Source organism: Cornus florida, unplaced genomic scaffold (genome assembly GCF_030987335.1).
Source record: "Cornus florida cultivar Cherokee Brave unplaced genomic scaffold, ASM3098733v1 CherokeeBrave_3.0.0_Hap2_Chr07, whole genome shotgun sequence".
In the NCBI taxonomy this organism is placed as follows: domain Eukaryota; kingdom Viridiplantae; phylum Streptophyta; class Magnoliopsida; order Cornales; family Cornaceae; genus Cornus; species Cornus florida.
In genome coordinates, this window is record NW_026775577.1 from 70,433,044 (window position 1) to 70,455,947 (window position 22,904).

Here is a 22,904-nt window from a genome sequence, read left to right on the forward strand (position 1 = left end):
CTCCTACTTTTGTTTTGGTATCTAGAGATTCAATTCTCTAGTGAGGTATTGATCTATTATTTTGAAATATTTTTATGTCATTATTGAGTGTTTTACATGCATGGAAGAGAAGGACTTGTATTTTTCCCTTAAACTGTTTTAACTTGAAATTAATCTTGCCAAATTAAATATAGAATATGAAAACATACTGAATTAGCTTTCATTTAGTTTTGGTTTCATGTAATTTGGATTTAAAATGAATTAGTTATGAATTTTTGAAGTTACAAGCTAGTTGCTGGAAATTTGAAGCTTTTCATTTTTTGTCCGGAAATGAATTTTTATATGGAGCTTGGTGCTTCAATTGCTTTGAAATTTTTACTGGAACTTTCCCCATGGGTTTTAAACTACTCAGCATTTTTTCACAATTTTAGAGCATTTCTAAATTTTTTTAAAAATCTGAAACTATCTGCAGTCCATGTTTTTATTGCAGCTGGAAAACATATTTTTAGATGATTTATTACACTAACCTTTTGACATTGTATCATGGCTTAAATTTCTAGTTTTATACTCTCATATGTTTACTTCCAAAATAAATTAGGTTTGCCCAATTTGGATGTCAAATGAATTTTTCATGAATTTTCAAAGTTGGAAGCTATAGGCTAAAATGTGTTTTTGGGCAGAATTTGTTTCAAAGTTGTGGGGCAAAACTGTTTCAATTGGGAAAATATTTTGTTAAACTAAATTGATATTATCAAATTACAGTATTTAAGCTTTTATTGGGCTTTGGATTCATTCAATTTGGGTTAGAATTGAATTTTTTATGAATTTTACAAATTGAAGGTAGCAAGCTGAAAAATCTGTTTTGTAGACCGAAAATTTGGGGCGATTTCATTTCAGTGGTAATTGGGATTTTCATTCCAATTGAGGTAGGGAATGTTTTAGGATTATTTGTGTGTTGTATTGTGTGTTTTCCATGATTATACAACATATATGTATGCCTTGTATCAAATCTAGAAAGTTAGTAATTTTTATTTCTTTGTATAAGATTTAAAATTTATGATGATGTATAACTTTGATTTGAATTGTAACATGCTAAGAAATTATGCTTAGATATGTTGGTTAACTTATATTAAATTTGGATCATTTGATTAAGAATTACAACTTTTATTTAATATTTATCTTTAGTGAAAATTTAATTCACATGGTTGTATTAAGCATTAAATCAAGTTGTAATGTGGTATTTAAATAGGCCTTGGCATGTTCTCGAACATAGAATAAATTGAGGGCATTTGGAATTGTTTAAAAATCTAAAGGAAATTAATTAATTAGCATGATTAATTTTGTTTTAAGTATTTTAATCACTTAACTTGTCATTTGATATTATATATATGATGACCATGACATATCTTTCAATATATATTAAATTGAGATTATTTGGATTAACTTGGAATTTAGAGAATTTAACTATTTATGTTTAATTAAATTCTACTTTATTACTCCATGGATTTAATTGCATTTTGGAAGTTGTTTCTATATATAAATCATGGATTTGGATTTGATGTATGTTCACTTGATTACTTTTGAGCATTGGATAACATAGTTGTTACTTTTATATTCAGGAGAATATGTTTTTCCTTATTGAATATGTTGTAGCTATGTGTAAGGAATTGCACACTTTGTATTTGACATCTTACATGCCATAGTAGTTGTGAATTTTGAGCATGTATTGTATAAGTTTCCAAAATTTGGATTGTGCTTGGTAAATAGTTGATATCTTGTATATACATGTTGATATATATACGTTGTTGCACAATTTGTTAATTTTGGAAACTTGGGGATGTCGTTGTTTGGCTATGGCTAGGACTTGGTTCTTGTACGGGGGATTGTCCCTCTATATAGTCTAGTGCGCACATAAGGAGGTTACCCATGGGTTAGTAACCCTAAAGTAACTATGTTGTCGGTCTGATCCGGCGTGACGTCCGAGTATCCACTTTGTTTGATTTCGTATTTCATTTCAAGTTGATAACTAGATGATATCATAACTTGTTATTCCTTATTTGATTTCCTATTTTGAGCTTAAGATGTAGCTTTGTGAAAGCATGCTTCATGCATTGTATTGGAAGTTCCATTGTTGGTTAAATTGCATCGATATCATAATTTGTGTTTTGATGTTCAAATGTAGTTTAGGAATGACCTTATAGATTCATTTTGAACATAGACGTTAGGTGGCATGACCCACACTTGTTTTCGTATTTTGGATTTCAAGTTGAAGACTTTGAGAATTTATATCTTGTTGCCTTGTATAACATGTTTCCATGTTGTTTGAATTGCATGAACAATGTGATTATGATAGAAATGATCTAGGTAGCTTAGGATGCTCCCTGGGTCTCATCTTGACATAGACGTTAGGTGGCATGAGCCCCTTTAACATGTTTCACCATAAGGTGATAAAATTGTAAAATGCTAGGTCGATGCATGCTCATCTCCTACGAGTAGCTTTATGTTACTCACCCCTACGATACTGGGGCATATTTCAGGTACAAGACTCAGGATTTGAAGATTCCATTGTTCCTTGGATGGCTTACAGTTTCTAAGTTTCTATTTTATGCAAGTGTTAGCAGAAGATGCCTCTTTGTAGCCCTATTTGTTTAAACTTGTATTCGTTGATTCGTATATGTAAAGTGTACGTAAGTGCACTCTTTTCAATGTATTTAACATGTATGAGATGAGGCCGGAGGGCAATGACATGTATCTCGTTTTCTATGCACTTTTGTTTTCAAAGTTTATTATGAAAATATTGGAAAATGTTAAGTCATTGCTTCATAACTTTCGCATCGAGTGTTGGAATTTCATATCTTTTCTGCCCGGACTCAAAATCAGACGATTCTTGAGTCTAATTTTGCTCATTTTTCGTTGTCCTTCCAATGGTGTGCACGGTGGCACCCTTTTCAGTGAGAAATGACCATTTTCTTTTCGGGTTAGGCATTCTTGCTTCATTTGCTTGGCTCATTTGAGTTCCATGGCTTCATGGAGAGTCATTTTGGGGCCTTAGGGATGACGTACATCTTTTGAGGTCATTTGGCTTCTTTCGCTTCCGCATTTCGGGTCCATTATCGGGTCAACTTCTGGCTCATCACTAACGCACCGGGTTGAGAAATCCGGGTCGTTACATGTGTGGTGGTCCACTGGTCGTAGAGAGAGAAGAGAGTGAGCGCAGAGATGGAGATGGGCAAGGTTTTCTAGAGAAATCGTGGGTTAACCCAAAACGACGTAGTATTTTTTTTATATTATTATTATTAATATCAAATTAATTTTGTGGGTGCCATGTGGAAATAGAAATCTGGGATGAACAAAATTATGTCCCTAGATATGTAACAACTGTCCCCAAAGGCCATTTCGCAACAAATTTTTCCCTCCAAAATGTTGGCGGGCGTATTTTTGGGTCATTCGGGACAGTTAGCCTCTTGCCGTCCCAAAAAGTTTACCTTTTTGAGACAGTTTTAAAACCGTCCCTAATAATCCGTTCCTATTGCCCACAATTCTTGTAATGTTTAATTACTTTAATTACATTGTCTTAGCTTAATTGTAGTTTAATTGCATTTCAAGTCTAGTTAGGTAGACAATACATGCTTTAATTTGATAATCCATGCTTATTGTTGCAAATTGTATTATTCTCTACATTGATGTGTGCTACAATTGTTGATTAATTAGATGGTTTATGCTTAAACTTAATGAATTGCACTACACTTTAATTCATGCTTGTAGTTACGTAGACAATTCATGCTTGAATTTGATAGCCATGCTCATTAATGTAATTGGTAGTCACATTTGATTTACAACATGACTTTTCCCCAATTAGTTGAAGGCAAGTGGTTTAGTGAATGAGCTTAGTGGTGATTCCTATGCCCTAAGTCTCCTCTCATAGCTCTTAAACTCTACTCACTTGAGTTGAATTTAATTTGCATTCTTTTAAGTTTAATTGTAGTTTAATCAAACCAAACCAACTCTCTTTACAATCTCATTAGCACTAAGGTTCAATTTGATTCTAGCACGTGTTCAATCTCTTGGGACGATCCCTTCTCACTATACTTCATTGTATTAGTGTTAACTGGCTTTCATAAATTTTAAAAGGTGATGCTCACTTGACATTCTCTAAATATTCAAAAGTACATCGCATCACCTAACATCAACTAACATATACCCAAATAAAATAGATATAAATGGAACATCAAGTGCAAATGAAATCAAATTCAAAAACTCACAAAGGGTTCAGAATTTCTAGAATTTTCCTTTTTAGCAAAACAGCCCTTTGTGCCTACACAAATGCACTCAAACACTCCAAAACAAGTCAAAAACAGAAAATATACAAAACCCTAAACTAAAAAGCAAACTAAATTTAATATATAATCCTTGATCACAAAGGTTGTTTGCAATCCCTAGCAACGGTGCCAAAAATTGATGTGCACTAAGTGTTATCAATTATAAATACACTTGTAATAACACAAATTCTTGTAGAAAACGGCTATATAAGGGTTATCGATCCACGAAGATTGCTAGCTTATGGCAATCAAGATTATAAGATTACTTCTGAGTTTGATTGAAAATTGTTTGATTTAATGGTTTGGTTGTCACTTGCAGAAAACTGAAATTAATACTAAAACAAAATTTGAATTCAATGTAAAGAGATAGTATGAGTTCAGGCTAAGAGAATGACTTCACCACAATCCTTATAACTGTGACCACCCTGGTTTTTAGGCCAGCGCGTCCTATGACGAACCGAAGATTGACCCGATAACGAATCTGATATGAGGAAGCGAAAACATAAAACAAGACTCTAAGAAGTCAAAGTGACCTTCCATGAGGTCGTGGAACTCAATGAGAACTGATGCGGGAGCAAATGATCAAAAATATGACAAATAAGCCCCCAGGGGCAAAATAGTCATTTTTAAAAAATGTGGATTTGGATGCCACCGAGCACACCTCTGGAAAGACAACAAAAAAATAATCAAGATGGACTCAAGAATCGCATGATTCGGAGTCTGGACGAAGGAGAAACGGCCTAACGAAGAAAAAAGAGCACTTAAGGCTAAAAAGGTAAACTGGTAATTATTCAGGAAGATCTGGGTGCAACCGAGCATACCGTTGGAAAGACAGCAAAAAATTAGTCAAGTTCAAAAAAAAGTTCACTCGATTTGGAGTTTGGACGAGGGAGAAACGAGGGTTTGAAGTTAAAACGTCGCAGTGGCCCGACAAAGGCCATGGCACACACGGCGCCCATGCACAAGCCCACCGGCGCCCATGCCTTTTGCCCAATGGCAAGCACCAGCTGACAGCAAGAAAAAAATAAAAAAGTGAGGTTCCAGAACTGAGGCTTGAAACGGAGGCCGAAACGAATTTTTCTGGAAAAACACGAAGAAGAAACCCCCCCTAAAATCGAGTTTTCTACCTGACTTGGTGAACGGAATCGAAAAAAAGTCACTATAAAATCCCCAACATGCCCCTAGATCAGAACTGTACAAGAGAGTTAAAAGTTGCTACAGTGACTGTCTGCAACTGAGAGCAAAAACGGGCTAGAAGATGAATTTTTCTGGAAAAACACAAATAAGAAACCCCCATCAAAATTGAATTTTCTACGTGACTCATGGTAGAATTCAAAAAAAATGCAATGTAGAATGCCCAAAATACCCCTCCATGAAATCTGGTCATGGAGGTCCAAAAAACTGCCAAAAAAAAACAGAAAGCTGAACTTTGCGATCGATTTTCGGCACCAAGATGACATTTTCTAGAAAAACACGAAACCCCCCCCCCCCCCCCTCCCTAAAATCACGTTTTCTAAGTGACCATGAGGAGACCGGAATTTATTTCCTGAAGGAAAACCCCAAAGTGCCCCTAAACCAGATTATGCAAAAAAAAAAAATGCAAAATGAATCCCTAGGAGGCTCAAATTGCCAAGGAAGAGGTTTTTCCCGGAAACGATCATACACACAAACATAAATGGTGATTTTGAGCGCGCGGGAATGGTCCGCGGCTCCCAGAAATGACTGAGTCAAAATCCAACCCCCCAACGGCCAAAAAGGCGAAAATAAACTTGAAATGGAAAATATGGAAACCAAAATTAGGAAATAGTTTCAAATGACCGTTTGGCCCTCGGCCACACTTCATACAAGATAAATTAGACCTAGTGGAGGTGCCGGAACACACTTTGCACCACCCGATTTGAAAATAAATCCTTAAAGGCTCGAATTCTACTATTTTAGCCAAAAATGCAATATGTGAACTAAAATGCAAAAAATGAACACTAAATGGTGTTTGGCCCTTGGCCACACCTCATCATGATTATAGAATCCCTATGAAAAAGAAAGAGTGGAATTCCTATGCCCAATGCAAAAGTTATGAAGAAAAGACTTGTGAATTTTCAATGTTTTCATAATAACTTTGAAAGTAAAGTGCATAGAATACATAATACATGTTATTGGCCACCGGCCTCATCTTATACATGTTGAATATAATGAAAAAAGTGTACTTATGCACACTTTACATACATAGAATCAAAGAATACAAGTTTTGTCATGAGAAGCTACAAATCATCCAAGGCAATGAAACCTTCAAGTCTTGAGTCCTATACCTGAAATATGCCCCAGTAACGTAGGGGTGAGCAACATAAAGCTACTTGTAGGAGATGAGCATGCATCGACCTAGCATTTTATAATTTTATCACCTTAAGGTTAAACATATAAGAGGGGCTCATGCCACCTAACGTCTATGTCACAATGAGACTCAAGGAGCATCCTTAGCTACCCTAGAGTAATAATCAACAAGAATCATGATACTTAAACACGTATGAAACGAATCAAGATTTGGATAATTCAAAGAACATGACAAGAAGGATGCTTGAATACAAGTTAACAAGAATTACATTATCAATGCAATTAGGTAAAGTTTGGAATAATCCATACAACACGACAAGGAGTTACTAGAATACAAGTTCACATTGTCAAGGCACTTTACATGATTAGAACATACTATTTGACACGACAAGAAGTATATTCGGATATAAGTTAGCAAGAATTACATTATAAATGCAATTGGCATGATTGGAGCATTTCACATACATGAAAAGTTTAAATCTTCAAAGAATAACAACTTGAAATTTAAAGAGTGAAATCAAACAATTTGGAAACTTGGATATCGCCCGGATTAAAACCGTACTCTTGGAATCACTTTAGGGTTACTAACCCAAGGGTACCTTCCCCTATTCTTGATTGATATCCCAAGTTCCAAAATCAACAAGTTGTGCAAGTCAAGATTGTATCAAATACAATAAATACATTAACCATGTTTCATGCACAACCAAGATTTTGGAACACGCAAGTCATGCCCCTAGTTCATCAACTATCATGGCATGTGAGATGACAAGAAATCATAGTATGCAACTATATAGACAACATCCAAGATATATAGCACATGGAGTTCATTGAAGTAAATATACCACAAGTATAAGATACATAATTCAATTACTTTCTAAGTAATATGTGAGTAATTAAATCATTCCAAGACAAATGTGCATGTTCATTAAGTACATTCATGAAACCTAGATACAAGGGGTCATGATTAAACCGATGGAAGCATAAAAAGAAAAATTTAATCAACCTAAGGGATTAAATTATCACGATTACGAGGCAAGTCCAAATGTTCTATGAATAAGGTGTGTCAAGGATCATATCAAGGTCAAGTTCAATGTCAAGTTACAAGTCCATTTCATGCAAGACATAACCATGTGAATTAAGTTCCATACAAAGGAAGTAAATGAATATAAGTTTCAAACTTATCTGATTATTCTCAATTTGATACATGTGAAGGAATTTGTCACAAAAAACATAAATTCCAAGTTAGAAACTTAATCAAGACCAATGAGCTATTGAATGGATTTTAATTATTACACTTAATTAAAGTCTCTAATTTTTGAAATTCATCCAAATGATCTCAAATTTAAATATGTTATACAACATACCATGACATGATTTAAAAACACAACACAAGTGAATTCCATGCAATGAATGGCCATGAGCATTAAACTTTAATACTAGAAAAATAATAAATGATAGATTTCAAAACCTAACCAAATATTCTAGATTTAATATATGTGAAACCATATAGCATGCATATCAAGAATGTCAAGTCGGAATTCCAATGGGGTGAATAGTACACCCGGAATAAATTAATTAATCTAATTAATTAAATATTACTAGATTTCAAAACTTCTCTGATTACTCTCAATTTAATCTATGTTGAAGAGCATGCTAGGGCCTAATATAATATGCTAACACACATCGATTTTAAGCTAGTTAAGGCCACATGAATTAATATTTTATTCTAGTAAAATATTAAATAAAATCTTCGTTACTTGTCCAATTTCTCTCAATTTAATATATGTTAATCAACATATCAAGGGGTAATATTCTATCATGCCACATGATTAAACAAAGCTCTGGACAACCGGGAAAATTAAATCCTTCACAAGAAAATTAAATAATAAAATCTCTAGATTTCATATTTAAGCATGTAAACAAGTTGTATAAGCATCAATAACATGTTATATAACAATAATTAAACCTATAACACCCCCTACCTCAATTTGAGATGAAAACCTCAAAGGCCCACCGAAAAAAAAGTGTTCCGAATCCATCGAAACCGAAGGGTTTTGTCAGGGACAGCACGATCTACATGAATCCGAAGGAAGCCCCATGAAAATCACAACTTGACCTCAAACCCAAACTCAAGAAACGGTCAAAAATGAATTCTAATAAGGGGGAATGGTAGAATACGTCGAGGGGAACAAAAACCGTGAAGGCCGAAGACTTTTTATTTAGGAAAAGTAAATCAAAGGAGGAGAGAGAAGGTAGCAGCTCCATGGGCATCCATGGCTACTTCAGGTCATGCAAGGACAGTGGGGAAGATGAAAAATAAAATATTTCACCCCCCTTTTATAGAAATCTCAAAAAGTGCCCCGAACGGGCCCCGCCGAGTCCGGAAAAGTGGAATTTGAGCAAACGCGCTCAAATGGCAAAACTCCATGAACGAAAAAGATTCAAAATGAGAAAATATGAACAAAGGAAGAAATGGCATTGAAAATCAAGTCCCGAGCAGAAAGTTATGCCCCAAACAAGTTCGGCGACAACCGGGTCTAGAAACTCTGAAACTGGAGAAAAATGACCAGAAGGAAATTCTATGAATTTACGAGTCAATGAAAAGTGAAAATGAATCCCATACGAGGATCCAGGCTCCAAACGAGATATTTTGTAATAACTTTCGTTAATTGCACAATGGCCCCTACAAAAAGGGTTAACTGCTAAACTGCTCCAGAATGAAAATATCTTCCAAAAGATATTTTCTTAGATACCCCTGAAATAATATATCTTCAAAAGATATTTACGAAAAACACCCCAAGAAAAGAAAAAGATTCTGAAGAATTGTATATCCACGCCCCTATGGACACCGGAGCAACCAAAATACTTTCTTGCAAAAGTGAAGATACGTATTTCAAGGAAATCACTCAAGATGAAGGCATGTGAAGTCAAGAACCAACTCCGAGCATGAGAAGTGAGGCTGTGCCAACAATGTGACAAACGGGGAAAAGACAGAATAGGGAAAAAGACGAAACAGGGAAAAGGACGAAAGGCGTATAATGTCCGAAAAGTGAAAATGCGAAAATGACTCGGTCCTCAGAGGAAGTTGTCAATTCACATGAAAGAGTCTCAGAAACTAATTCCGAGTACTAGAGATGACACTAAGCCACACGAAACAGAGTTCAGAAAAGAAAATTAAACGAAAAAAATTCATTCATAAAATTTCAAGAAAAATGAAAGGGAGGCAAATGACCGGGTCGTTACAACAACCATGGCACATTGCATTTAACATAGGGAAAAATCAGACTTTACATAACTTTAACTCATGTGGTGTAAAACACAAAATGAATCCATTAAGAAGATAAAATGCATACACAATCTAAGACTAAGCATAATCCATCTTCGATAAGTACGGACCATCTACCTAACTACACTAATCTAATGTGTAGTACAATCCGTCTTCTCTAGGCATGGCCTATCAAAACCCTTGCATTGCATATTATGAAAACCATTGCATAACTTCCATATTCATTGTCAAAATAAGCATGATAAAGAGTCTAATTCAAGATAAAACATTTTTAAGACAATATAATGAGCTCATCAAGAATTACTATTGACATTAAGATCAATTACAATAGTGCTACAAATATAATTCTCAAATTATACAACTTGCTATGTAAAAACATAAATTCCCCAAAAAAAAAAAAATACAATTTAAGCCACAATTATTCGGATTGAGTTAATTACATCCTTATACACTCGTGCATATTCCATTATGATACCTACTTCTTTAAATCCATTTGTATGCCGTTAGTTCAATGTACGAAGTCAAGGATTCTATACTCATCATTGATTAAAAATTAATAATAAATAAATAAATAAATCTTAGTGACCTAATACTTTTTCATTTTAACAAGTGATAGTTTCAAATGGATGTTAAAGGCAAAATTATTAATGAGGATTATGGTTAACATTAGGAAAATACCTTCCAATTCATCGGTAAGTGATACACGAGGAGCAACTCAAGTATGTCTTTAATTAATAAAAAATTAAGAGTTGATATTGGCACTCTATAAAACACCTTAGGCACTCTATAAAACACCTTAGGCACTCCACTCATATGTTTTCATAACTAAAATGACAAAAATCACCTTAAACTACATCTTTATCTCCCCCTTCTACTCCTTTCTCTCGATCTAATGCTTTTTCTGTGTGTATTTTCTCCGCCTTTCTTCTATTAGCACCTATAATGATGAAGATGAAGAAAGAAAGAAAGAAACAAAATGGATATAGGGCTAAAACTCAAAGGCCTGTAAATATTATACGTTGCAATTTATGATTTATTGAATTCTTTTTCTTTTTTTTTCTTTTTTTTTTTTTTTTTTTTTTTTTTTAATGATCACAAACATGAAAAAGCAAGGCAACGAAACATTATGTCCAAAAGTGATAGAGATGAATCTGAGGGTTTTTTTTTTTTTTTTTTGGTTGCTGACCCTCTATATATATGTGTCATGGTGAATCACACTAATATATGGGAGTGTTTGCAATGACGCGGTGGAAGATAGGTTTGAGTAATTTGGTAAGGTGATTGATGGAATAGGTGATGATCGGTGAAGAAGAAAACACATTTAGGCAAAGAAAGGAAAGAGATATGAGGAGAGAGAAGATAAGATATGAGGAGAGGCCAAAAAGAGAGAAGAAAAAGAGAGAAGAAAATAACCAAAAAGAGAGAAGAAAATATTAGGGACTACAGTTGGTGAGAGGGGAGCCGGTGCCAGACAACCATATCTAGCATTTGGGTTCGATTCTCCTCCAACTCTGCTAGTTCCCGACTTAAAGTGCTACTTGCATTAATGGGCCAATAGCCTAACACTATTATTCTTACTTTCTAAAGGGAGGTTAGGATTCAAATATCAGAAGAGACAAGTGTGTGTGAGTACCAACTAAGAAAAAAAAAATACTACTTGCATTGTGGGGTCGGGGTGAGTAATTGGGGTTTACCTGATAGATTCAACTCCAAAGGGCGGGTATTTGCGAAAGTTCCCACGTCATCCAAAAAATATATACTATATATTAGGGACATGGCAGAGTTTTATGATAAAGGAAAAGTATAGGGTTAAATTTGTTATTTTAATTATAAAAAATAGAAGTGGAGTGCCACAGTTATTTTGTGGAACATGAATATTATCTCCCATAAATTAATAGAGTAATATTATTACGAGAATACTCTCAGTGACAAGAGACATGCACTTCTTTTTAAGACAAATTTTTTTAGATATGTAAAAAATTAAATTATTAATCATTAGTTAGATAAGAAAACTCATCTAGAGGGTTCTCATGATATCAATATCATTACTCAAATTAATAAGAAAAATATCACGAACTCTCTTTGTTTTTCTTATTTATCAATTTCCTCATTCGGGTGGGGAAGTAAGTATTGCTTAGGTATTTAATACTCCCTCCGTCTCATAAAAAGTGTCACTTTTGGAAATTCTCCAAAAGCGATACTCTTTTTGGAAAGAAGATCATAAGAAATTATAACAATCTTATATCTAGAGGTGTCCATGGCATATATCATACATATATAAATATGATTCCCTCTACAAATTAATGTGTACAAATACAATATTGTTTCCCAGTTTCTCTTCCCTTTCAAAATAAACTAAAAATAAGATACAAATATGATTTCCTCTAGAAATGTCCTCAATCGTTTTCATTGATTGTATCTATCAGCAATGTGTTTTTACTGTGAACACACGACATCAACCGTTGGATCGGGAAAAAAAAACCTCTCATTTCAACAAGTTGAGAAAGTGCATGCTGACGATGGAAGCACATTCAAATGGCTAATCTATATTTAATCTAAATCTTCTATTTTAGAACAAAATTCTAATGGAACAATTCAAACCATCCATATAATATCTTTTGTTTTCAACACATTTCATCACTAATGACGATTTCATTACATATATATATACACACACACACACACAAAATTGACTATGGTTATGACACACTCACTCAAACTAACGTTGTAACATCATTAGATCAAGGACATGTAATTTGATCTACTGGTAAAGGATGCAAGCAGTTTATATATATAAATATATATATATATATATACACACACACACATATATCTACTACGTGTATATATATCCATGGCAATTGGTTGTCTCAATCTAAAAGGTCACATCCGCATAATATACTAGTAATAGTCAAAAGCACATTGTGAATAGAAAAAAATCATAACCAAGCACGTTTTTAAACTGTAGTTCTTGTTAAAGAATAGATGCCTTAACTAAGACGTAACATGAGAACACGACAATCATGACGTTAACTTATACCGGTTCATTAAGAGATAATTATCAGAATAAGTAACTTTCTAATGTTCATGATATATTATATATATTTATAAATATATATATACACGCACATGCATATAAACACAGTACTGTAATTAAGACAGACATTTATATAGTAGCTAGCTTGCCTAACAGAAAGTCTTTATAAAAAGAAAAAAGAAAATGATGGTTAAGTGATTGTACATGCATCCTAAAAATTGCAATCGATTGATGACATCTTTAGATGGAATTGAATACTCTTCCCAAGCAAACAATCTGTTTCTAGATGAATAATTTATTTAACCGGCCACTTGCTCCTATACATGATCAGATACAATATTGGACCCTACGTGTTAATTAGATTCTAACATAAGAAAAAAAAAGTTGGATTGGTTTTAACAATTTTAACGTACTTAACCCAGGATTAACTTTGGTGTATGTTTTATGAAGCGTCAGATCTCATGATCAATAATCGACAAAGGCGAATTCAGAAATTATTAATGGGGGGTTAATATTAAATAAGGAAAAATTGGGGATCAAAAAATTAAAGAATTGAAAATTTTTAGAGTAAATAGGGTTAGACTTTAGAGGGAGAGAAGGAACGAGCTCTTTGATTTGTGCAAGATTAGGAATTTAGGAGTTTTCTGTACTTTAGCTTAGTGATTGTTTATGGCTTGTTTGGCTTGGGCCTATTTGGTTGGGCCTTTATTTTAAAATTGTGGCTTAAAAATTGGACTTGTTTGGATGGGTTAAAATTGGGGGGTTAATAATACTATTAATTTTTTTCTTTTTTAAAATATTGAACTAAATATACCTATACTACAAAAAAAAAAAAAAAAAAAAAAAATGTCCTGGGGGGCGGGCTCAAGCCCCCCTTTCGATCCGCCACTGATAATCGATTGTTCTTAAGAGCAAATAATTTCTTAGGGTTATGCTCGCGAATATTGTCGAGCTTCACCCGATCCACGTGAGGGGCGCCTTAGATTCTAACATAAGAAAAAAAGTTGGATTGGTTTTAACAATTTTAACATGCTTAACCCATGGATTGACTTTGGTGTACATTTTATAAAGCGTCAGATCTCATGATCGATAATCGATTGTACTTAAGAGTAAATAATTTCTTAGGGTTACGCTCGCAAACATAGTCGAGCTTCACCCGACCCACATGAGGAGTACCTTACATAGGTCCAATGAATTAAACACGCTGAGTGTCCATAAAAGAGTGATGATAGGCTTGCCAAACTATGCAGCAGCTCCCATTCACTTGATGTTTGGTGCCCATATTAACACGAGTAGTGGTATCCACGTTGAAGAGTTGCACTGAATTGTCTAAGTGGATGGTTTTGATGGATTATTTATACAAAATACAAATAAGTGAAGAGTTACACAGTCACACTCTTATTTTTTGCATGGACAACAAATTAAGAACAGTAAGTTTTGACAATATTTTGCAACTACAAAATAGTAGGTATAAAAATTATTTTCCTATTAACAATCATAAACACTTGGGCTCTCCATTCGTTTGGCCAGTTCGGTCACAGAATCATTTTCATTTATGAAGAGCAGGGAACATAATTTCTTTCAAGACTGACCAAAAAATGCAGTATTTTTAATTTATCTTGAGCTAAGCAGTCTTTGACGTTGCTTTAATTTATTACCTAATTTTCAGGGATTGACATGGTAGTTATAATTTATAAAACGCAGGGGTGATTGGTAGGAAACAAGTACATTCCCCCTCCCAAGAAAAGAAAAAACAAAATTTTTTGAGAAGAAAATTGTGGGTGATTTATTATTTTTATATAAAAATAATAATGCACGAATTATGTCAGAAAAAAAAAAAAAGAAAATCAAATTTATATTTATCAAATTTCTAATACATACATACATACAACTATATACCATACCTAGTATCTATTATTTGATGAATTGACTTTCACCTCATCAGTCCAGATTAGTTGAAATTTGAACATAAAAAAATTAAGAATCGAGAAGAACTATAGGAAAAAGATGTAGATATATATATATATATATATAGAAAATATGTATATACATATATTTTATATATTTGTTAATTTTGTTTTGATTGCCTTGATTTCCTTGGCGCATATTTGTGTATATATATAAGGAGAGAGAGAGAGGTGGAAAAGGAAAAAATAAATAAATAAAAAAGGGGAAGAACATGGAATTGAGTTAGCAAGAAAAAAAAAAAAAAAAAAAACTGAACCTTAGTCACCGTTTTTTTTTTCTTTGGTTCAATCCTTCTTTTTAGAATTTAAGGTTAGGGAAGTAAAATTTAGTTGTAAGAATTAAAGTTATTCAATTCGACAGAATCCTACGTAGCTAGGGTTCGATATTTCCAATTTGGAGAAGTTTTGAGAATAAATTGATATACTAACCCTAATAATCCATAATTATATGATTTGTTCTTACTTGTAATTTTGTTTGAGTAACATATTTTGTATGCATATTTTATTTTTTGTTAAATTGTTTTAAAGTGAGTTTATTTTGCATTTTAATTTTATTTTAATTTCAGTCAAAAGGTAAAGTTAAATTGTATAATAATATGCTCCATAATTAATTTTTTTTTCTTGACTTGCTGATTTGGCGCTAACTTAGTTATAACAAGCTAGGCTATATTCGGAAGGTGGCATTAATCACCATCTGATGCTCACTCGAAGTCATCCAGTTAGAGAGTAACTGGAGATGATTTTTTTCCCACAAGTGTCATGTTTTACCCTATTTTAAAATTCTTTTATTACCTACTATACAAAATCAAGCAAGTTAAGGGGACAATTTTACCTTTTTTTTTCCTTTTTTTTTTATTATTTTATTTAAAAGGAAGTTTTACAACCAAGTAGCTTATCAAAACATAAGCATTGAAGTAAGTATTGGGATTATAAGTTTAGATCTTCTAAGTAACATTGTTGTACTGTCTCGGACTACTCACAAAGCACAAAACGAATGCAGGTGCATGTGCCGTGAACTGTTTGATGCAGTTCTTGTAGTACTCTATCGGATCCCAACACCAAAAAGACTACACCGAGAATAAAAGAAAAGATCAAAACAAGCTGGGTAACCAAGGACGAACTTATGTGAAATAATTATATTATCACCTATAAGATATTGAGAGATTATATAAATGCTCCCACAACTTTCATACTTTGCACCCAAGAACTGCGTCATCTCTAGTCTCCATCTCTAGTCTCCATCTCTACCAGCCCCCGTTCCATCATCTACAACTCTCTCTTTGAAGAATTAAATAAATAATTTCTCTCTACACTTTTCATTGACAATGCCTCTCTTCAAGAAAGAAATACAAACCTTAATTAGGACCGTAAGAAAAGTCCTAATTAATTCATGGTTGAGACAAAAAAAAAAAAAAAAGAAAAGAAAAGAAGATAATGTATATTTATTAGTTTATTTGTTGGTGACTTTGATATTGATCCTACTAGTTAAATTTGTCACATAAAAATTGAGAGATACAAATTTAGTATCATATAGATTTGTATTTAGAATTTTTCACTTTGAAAGATAGAGAAAATAGTACTGAGTTATTAGATAGAACAATTGTGAATATATTTTACAAAAATATTATCAATCTATATTCTATAATTAAGTTAGATATAATTTTAGTTGATTTTATTTTTTATTTTTTTCTTTATTATTGTTTAAGGTCGTGTCCCTAAAAACAAATTTCTGAGTCCGTGACTTGTGGGGTCACTGTGGGTAACTGATGGTAACATAGCTCCTCACAGAAGCATGCAAGTCGAACACATATAAATCCAGAGCATTTACGAGCTCCTCTTACAACCTTGGGATTGAGGGACTCCATGCACTAATCTAACGGCGGAAAATGAGAGCTGAATTAGCTCCTTTAATTGATAGCTTTTTCTTAAAACATTTTTATTGTTATTGATTGTAATGGTGACTAAACGTTACAACTAACATTGTTAAATCACTATCTGCCCTACATGCCTCTCTAACAATTTTATTTATTTACTTATTTATTGACATGAGACACATACATTCATTTTTTTTTATTGAGATTTGAACTCTCATAAGTTGACAACACTTACAATAAGAAAGAATGATATTAAACAACAATAATATATAATAGAGTATTTAGGGCCGGATCTAGGATTGAAATTCACATGAGAGGGGGCAAATTTATATAAAGGGATTTTTTCATAATTTCAGTGGGGGCAATTTCAAAATTTTATAGATATAAATGCAAAAAAGTATAAATTTAGGGGTATAAAATACAATAATAATAAATTTTAGTGGGGACAGATGCCCCCACTAAGCCCTTTAGAGATCCGTGCTTGAGAGTATTATAAAAAATTGAATATGAACATTGTTAATATATTAACAAAAATTATAGATCCTTTTATAAATAAAATAATTTCAGAGAGGGCGGCTGTCAAACAGGGGCCTTAATAGGTCAGTTGAGGAGATAGTACCAGCTAGATTACGATCTTTGATTTCGAATAATTCACGGGCAAAATTTATTTACATTTTATTATTTTAGATATTAGTTTATTAAAAAAATAATTTATGATAGTATAAATACCCATATTAAGGGGCACTAGTTGTGTAGATGCACTAAGCTAGGTTGAGAGCAATGGCATCTTCTAAACCAGTAACCTCTAGGAGTTCACTTAGTATTCAGGAGCTAGTGAAAGAGCCCATGCTTGCCATACCAAAACACTATGTTCAAGTAGATCAAGAACCTTCAATCCTCTTGGAAGGAACTTCCTTGCCCACAATTCCTGTAATCAATATGCAACATTTGATTATGGAAGAAGCCAAATATTATGAACTAGAGAAGTTGCACTCAGCATGCAAAGAGTGGGGCATTTTTCAGGTTTTTTTTTTTTTTTTCCCCCCCCCCCCCTCCATCTTCGCAAAATTTTAGCTATGATAAGTTCTTCCCCAAGCCTAGATCATACGATTCGATCCATTGAAAAATTATTCTTGTCTTATACCTATCTCTCTTCATAAATTTCCCAATTCCTTCCGCGATCGAAAATTTGCATTTCATGTCCATCAATTTCTATAACTTTTTAAATGGAAAATTAGTTGGATATTTCAAAGATATAGTTGCTGCTAACCTAAAGATGAAAAGAAATAAACTGAAAAAAAAGAAAAACAAGTTATAGATTCGGCCAAGTTTAAACCATACAATAATTAAGCTTTGGTCTCTTCCTATTTGTTTATATGTATTTATATATATATATGTAGATATTTATATACAAAAGAAAAAGTAAATAATGCATAAATTAAATTAGAAGTGGAGTACTAACAGTTGGAATTATGTTTTTATATAGCTGGTGAACCATGGAGTTGATTCTTCATTAGTGGAGAAACTGAAATATGAGATTCAAGAATTCTACAAGCTCCCTATGGAAGAGAAAATGAAATACAAGCTAAGGCCTGGTGATGTTGAAGGGTATGGACAAACCCCCCTCTTCTCTGAAGATCAAAAGGTTGACTGGTCAGACAGATTTTATATGATAACTAATCCCAACCATAGAAGAAAGCCACACCTCTTGCCAGAGCTCCCTTCATCACTTAGGTGCTCTCTCTCTCTCTCTCTCCCTCTCTCTCTCTCTCTCTATATATATATATATATATCTCACACACACACGCACCCCTACACACACAGTATATATTTATTGTATTTATGCATTACTGTATGTTAATATGCATGCATGCATGCATATATGTGTAGATATTATGTATTAATACATGTATTTATGGATGTATACTTATATGTTTGTCTATCCTAGTTATATGTATGTCTATATATATATATATATATCTATTTCATCTATATATATCACTGCAGGAATACCTTGGAATCTTACTTATTGGAGTTGCAAAAACTTTCCAAAACACTACTTGGGATGATGGCAAAGGCTCTAAAGATTGATGAGGAAGAGGTAGAAGAGATGTTTGAAGATGGGATGCAATCAGTGAGGATGACTTACTATCCACCATGTCCACAACCAGAGTTGGTTGTTGGCCTTACACCGCACTCCGATGCTTCTGGCATCACCTTCCTTCTCCAAATCAATGGAGTGGAAGGCCTCCAAGTTAGAAAAGATAGAGTTTGGATCCCTGCAAACTTCCTTCCTGGTGCCTTTATGGTGAATGTTGGAGACATTCTAGAGGTTTGCATACCCTACATGAAAAGATCCCTCCCCCTTCCCCGTTATCTTATCCATCAACAAAATTAAATAAATTAAAGTAATCTGAAAATATATTGAATTTTGTCTGCATTTTAGAAACCTTACCTTACTTGGCTGCTGTCATTTTCAAAACTTATTTCTCGTTTCAATGTCCATTTAAAATTCACCTACCAAGGGTTACAATCTAGTAATACTATCATCTCCTGTTTTAAAGTAGAAGGTCAATGTTTCAAGTCGATCTTCACAAAAGCAAAAATGAGATAGTGAGTGTATTTTTTGTCATGGTAAAAAATAAAAAATAAATTTAAAATGCACATGCTAGGTACCTTTCAAAAAAAAAATAAAAATAAATAAAAGATAAATTCCTTTGCAGAGGTGAGAATGAGTATATCTGACCCTTTCTAGACCTTACAATGATAGACACTTATATTAACCTTTTTTAAACCTACTGCTCAACACAAGTTTTGCAGGATCATAACACAAACTCTTTTCTTTCAATTTCCTTTTGTTACTGATAGGCACTATAAGAGTGATGATTAATTCTTTTCTATAATTATACCCAGATTTTCAAGTTATGCAGCATCACTCATTTCAACATTTTGGGCTTTGTTATTGGTTACTAGTAAATTAAGTACAATCCTTAATATTTGAAATTCTGTAATAATTTTAAAAAAAATTAAAAAATTTAACTGAAATTTATATCAAAATGAAATTAAATTATGTGCTAGGAACGAGCTATCATGACTTGGATTTATTATTTATATCACTTACCTTGGTATTAGTGGCAAAAGACTCGTTTAATAATATTAAAAAAAAAAAAAAAAAAAATTCATTCTAGAGTTCTGAATTTTCCTTTTCCTTTTTCTTTTTCCACTATTTGGATTGTTACAATTAATTTTACCATCATAATGGCATTGCCCACTAATTTTTTTTTTTTTTTTTCATAGTTGATACTCACACACATATACCTCCATGGAGGCTTGAACCTTTAACCTCCCTTTAAAAATTAAAAGTCTGATACCACTAAACCACTAGCCCGTTGGTTCCACTGATCATATTAATCATAATCTTCTTCTTCTTTTCTTTTTTTTTTCTTTTGTTTTTTGAAGCAAATTGTATTCATCATAACAATAATTATCTTCTTGTGGGAAACAAAAAATTTCCTACATATGCACATCCTAAATGATGTTAGTATATTATTAGAAAATCCACAACCAAATCAAAATATGTATAATTTTTGTCTTCTTAATTTCTTTCCATTTATTGTGTACGTAAATGTACAGATCTTGAGCAATGGTGTCTACCGCAGCATTGAGCACAAGGTGACAGTAAATCCAGTGAAAGAAAGGATCTCTATTGCTATGTTCTTCAATCCCAAGTTCCAAGCAGAGATTGGACCAGCAGCTAGTATTATAAACTCGGAAAACCCAGCATTGTTCAAAAGGGTAGAGATGGAGAAGTATGTCCAAGATTTTTTCGCCCGTAAGCTCAATGGAAAGTCGTTCTTAGAGCAAATGCGAATTGAAAATGGAGAAGACTACACTACTTGATGATGGTGATGGACTTGCTTAAAAAATAAAATGGTGTAAAATATTTCAAGGTTCTGGAGTCACATTTTGGAGAATTGCATCTTGTTTATTATACTAGTCTCTCTCCTACCACATTGCTGGTGGGATAATGTTGTTATAAATAAAATGGTGTAATGTATATTATGGTTTGTAGTTAAATCTTGTAAATGGTATGTCTTGTATATATAATGTTATAAATAAAATGGTGTAATGTATATTATGGTTTGTAGTTAAATCTTGTAAATCGTTTGTCTTGTATATATTTCTAATCTTATACCAGTCTCTATCCTACAAATTTTATTTTTTTCCGGGAAGTTGAAGTGTGTATACCATTGGACAGTCCCAAAAGAGAGAAGAAAGCAACCAAGGCAAATCCAGTTGATGTCTCAGGTTAAACAGGCACAAGACAAGTGCAGGCTAGGCCTAACAAATCAAAATACATGATGTTAAGGTAACAGGTCGTCCACAGTTTCCGATGACAAAACAGGTGAAGATTTGACCTCAACCATGGCGCGATCGGGAGGCTCTAGTGGTCGAATGAAACCCTCTGCCAAATCCCATTCGATCCAAAGAGACTCGACGAGTAGAAGTGGAGTCCTTTACTTGCATTGAAACCAATCTATTTCTAATTAAGTTGGTAATGTTTGTCAACAATGCCCTGTGAGATGAGCTCCGTGCCTTGAATGCTCTCTATTGTTGCGCTCTATCCAAATTCGATTCACAGTACTGGATAATGCAAACTTGTTGACGAAGTTCTAAAGTGTATTGGCTTTTCAGTGATATGAGGACCAAGTTACAAAACTGTCTTTATTTTTTCATTTTTTATTTTTTTTGGGTATTTTTTGATTTTTTAAATTATTTTATTTTCTCGGCTCGTTTTATGTGCCACGTACCGGTTAACTTGCCACAAAGGTTCCGAGAGTGGTTTGGAACATTTTTTTAAGTTTAGGACTCTTAAAAATGTATTTGGAGCCATTTTGACATTTTCTAGATTTTTGGACCAAGAGGTCTCTGGTAGGTCCCGCATCCCCATTTTTCCTATACAGATTTATTTTTTGGCATCATTATATTTCATATACTATTATTTGGTGTATATTTATGTTAGTATGTGACTTAATGAATATTTATAGCATGTACATACATACATACATACATACATACATATATATATATATATATATGCAAGAAATCAAACAAAAGAGATGTTTTGAACCTATTGGGACCCACCTTGACTTAAGGTGTATCTAAGAGGACTTAAAACCTCAAATTTTCTATAGAATCCTTTTCACTTCTCCCAGCCGAGCTTCACTTTCTCTCTCTAAAACTTCTTTCTCTTTCTAATCAAGCCATGATTTCATCACTTTTCTTTAAGATTTGGACTTTGCTATAGAAGGCAAACTTAACGAGCACGACGAGAGTTACAAGGTGATCGGAGCAAATTTCTATTTGGCCCACTTTGAAGATTTTGAAAATTTAAAAATTTTTAGGGCTTCTGCTTGATTTTGATGTAGAGGTCTATGAACCTCACACCCTTTGACTTTTGTGAGTTATTTTCTATATTTTGTGAATATAGCATGTTAACTTTATGATTTTTATTTATGATTATTAGAGTTTTTTTTATGTAAAACATGATGGTTGTTTCTTATGTGGTAATTGTGTTGATTTAGTTGTTTAATTGAATTATTGCAAAAATGAATATTTGAATTAAATGATGCTTTACAAATTTAACATGATATGGTTGTGTAGTCGATGATATAAGGATTATTGTGTTAATTTTTTTCCAAAAATTACAAATATGACTGTAGTTTAAATGTATGAATTTTCATAGCACTAAAATCACTACAAGAAAAATGACTTTTTACCACAGTGGAAGAGGCTTTCCACCACGGAAATAGCCATGGTAGTTAAGTAGAGACTTTCTACCACAGTACCACGATGTAGAACCGTGGTAAAAAATAAATTTTTTATCACGGTTCCGTACCGCGGAAGAAAGAAAGACTTTCTACCACGATTCTGCACTGTGGTAGAAAGTCTTTCTTTCTGCCACGGTTATGCACCATGGTAGAAAGTTTATTATGCATAACCGTAGTAGAAAGTGTTATATAATTTTGTTAAAAAATAAAATAGTGTAGCCCATTTGAAGCCTTTTTTTTTTTTTTTTTTTTTTTCCCCCTACTACTAGTCTTGCAAGGACCC

At 33.2% G+C, this 22,904-nt stretch overlaps 1 protein-coding gene across 1 annotated transcript; it reads left to right on the plus strand.

Annotated features, from left to right (window-relative positions):
* The first annotated feature begins 17,570 nt into the window (after positions 1-17,570).
* On the plus strand, positions 17,571-20,690 carry LOC132266292 (oxoglutarate-dependent flavonoid 7-O-demethylase 1-like). Its single transcript, XM_059767145.1, has 4 exons — positions 17,571-17,813; positions 18,277-18,524; positions 18,798-19,122; positions 20,424-20,690. The coding sequence occupies exons 1-4, from the start codon at positions 17,571-17,573 to the stop codon at positions 20,688-20,690; spliced, it is 1,083 nt and encodes a 360-aa protein (XP_059623128.1).
* The last annotated feature ends 2,214 nt before the right edge of the window (positions 20,691-22,904 follow it).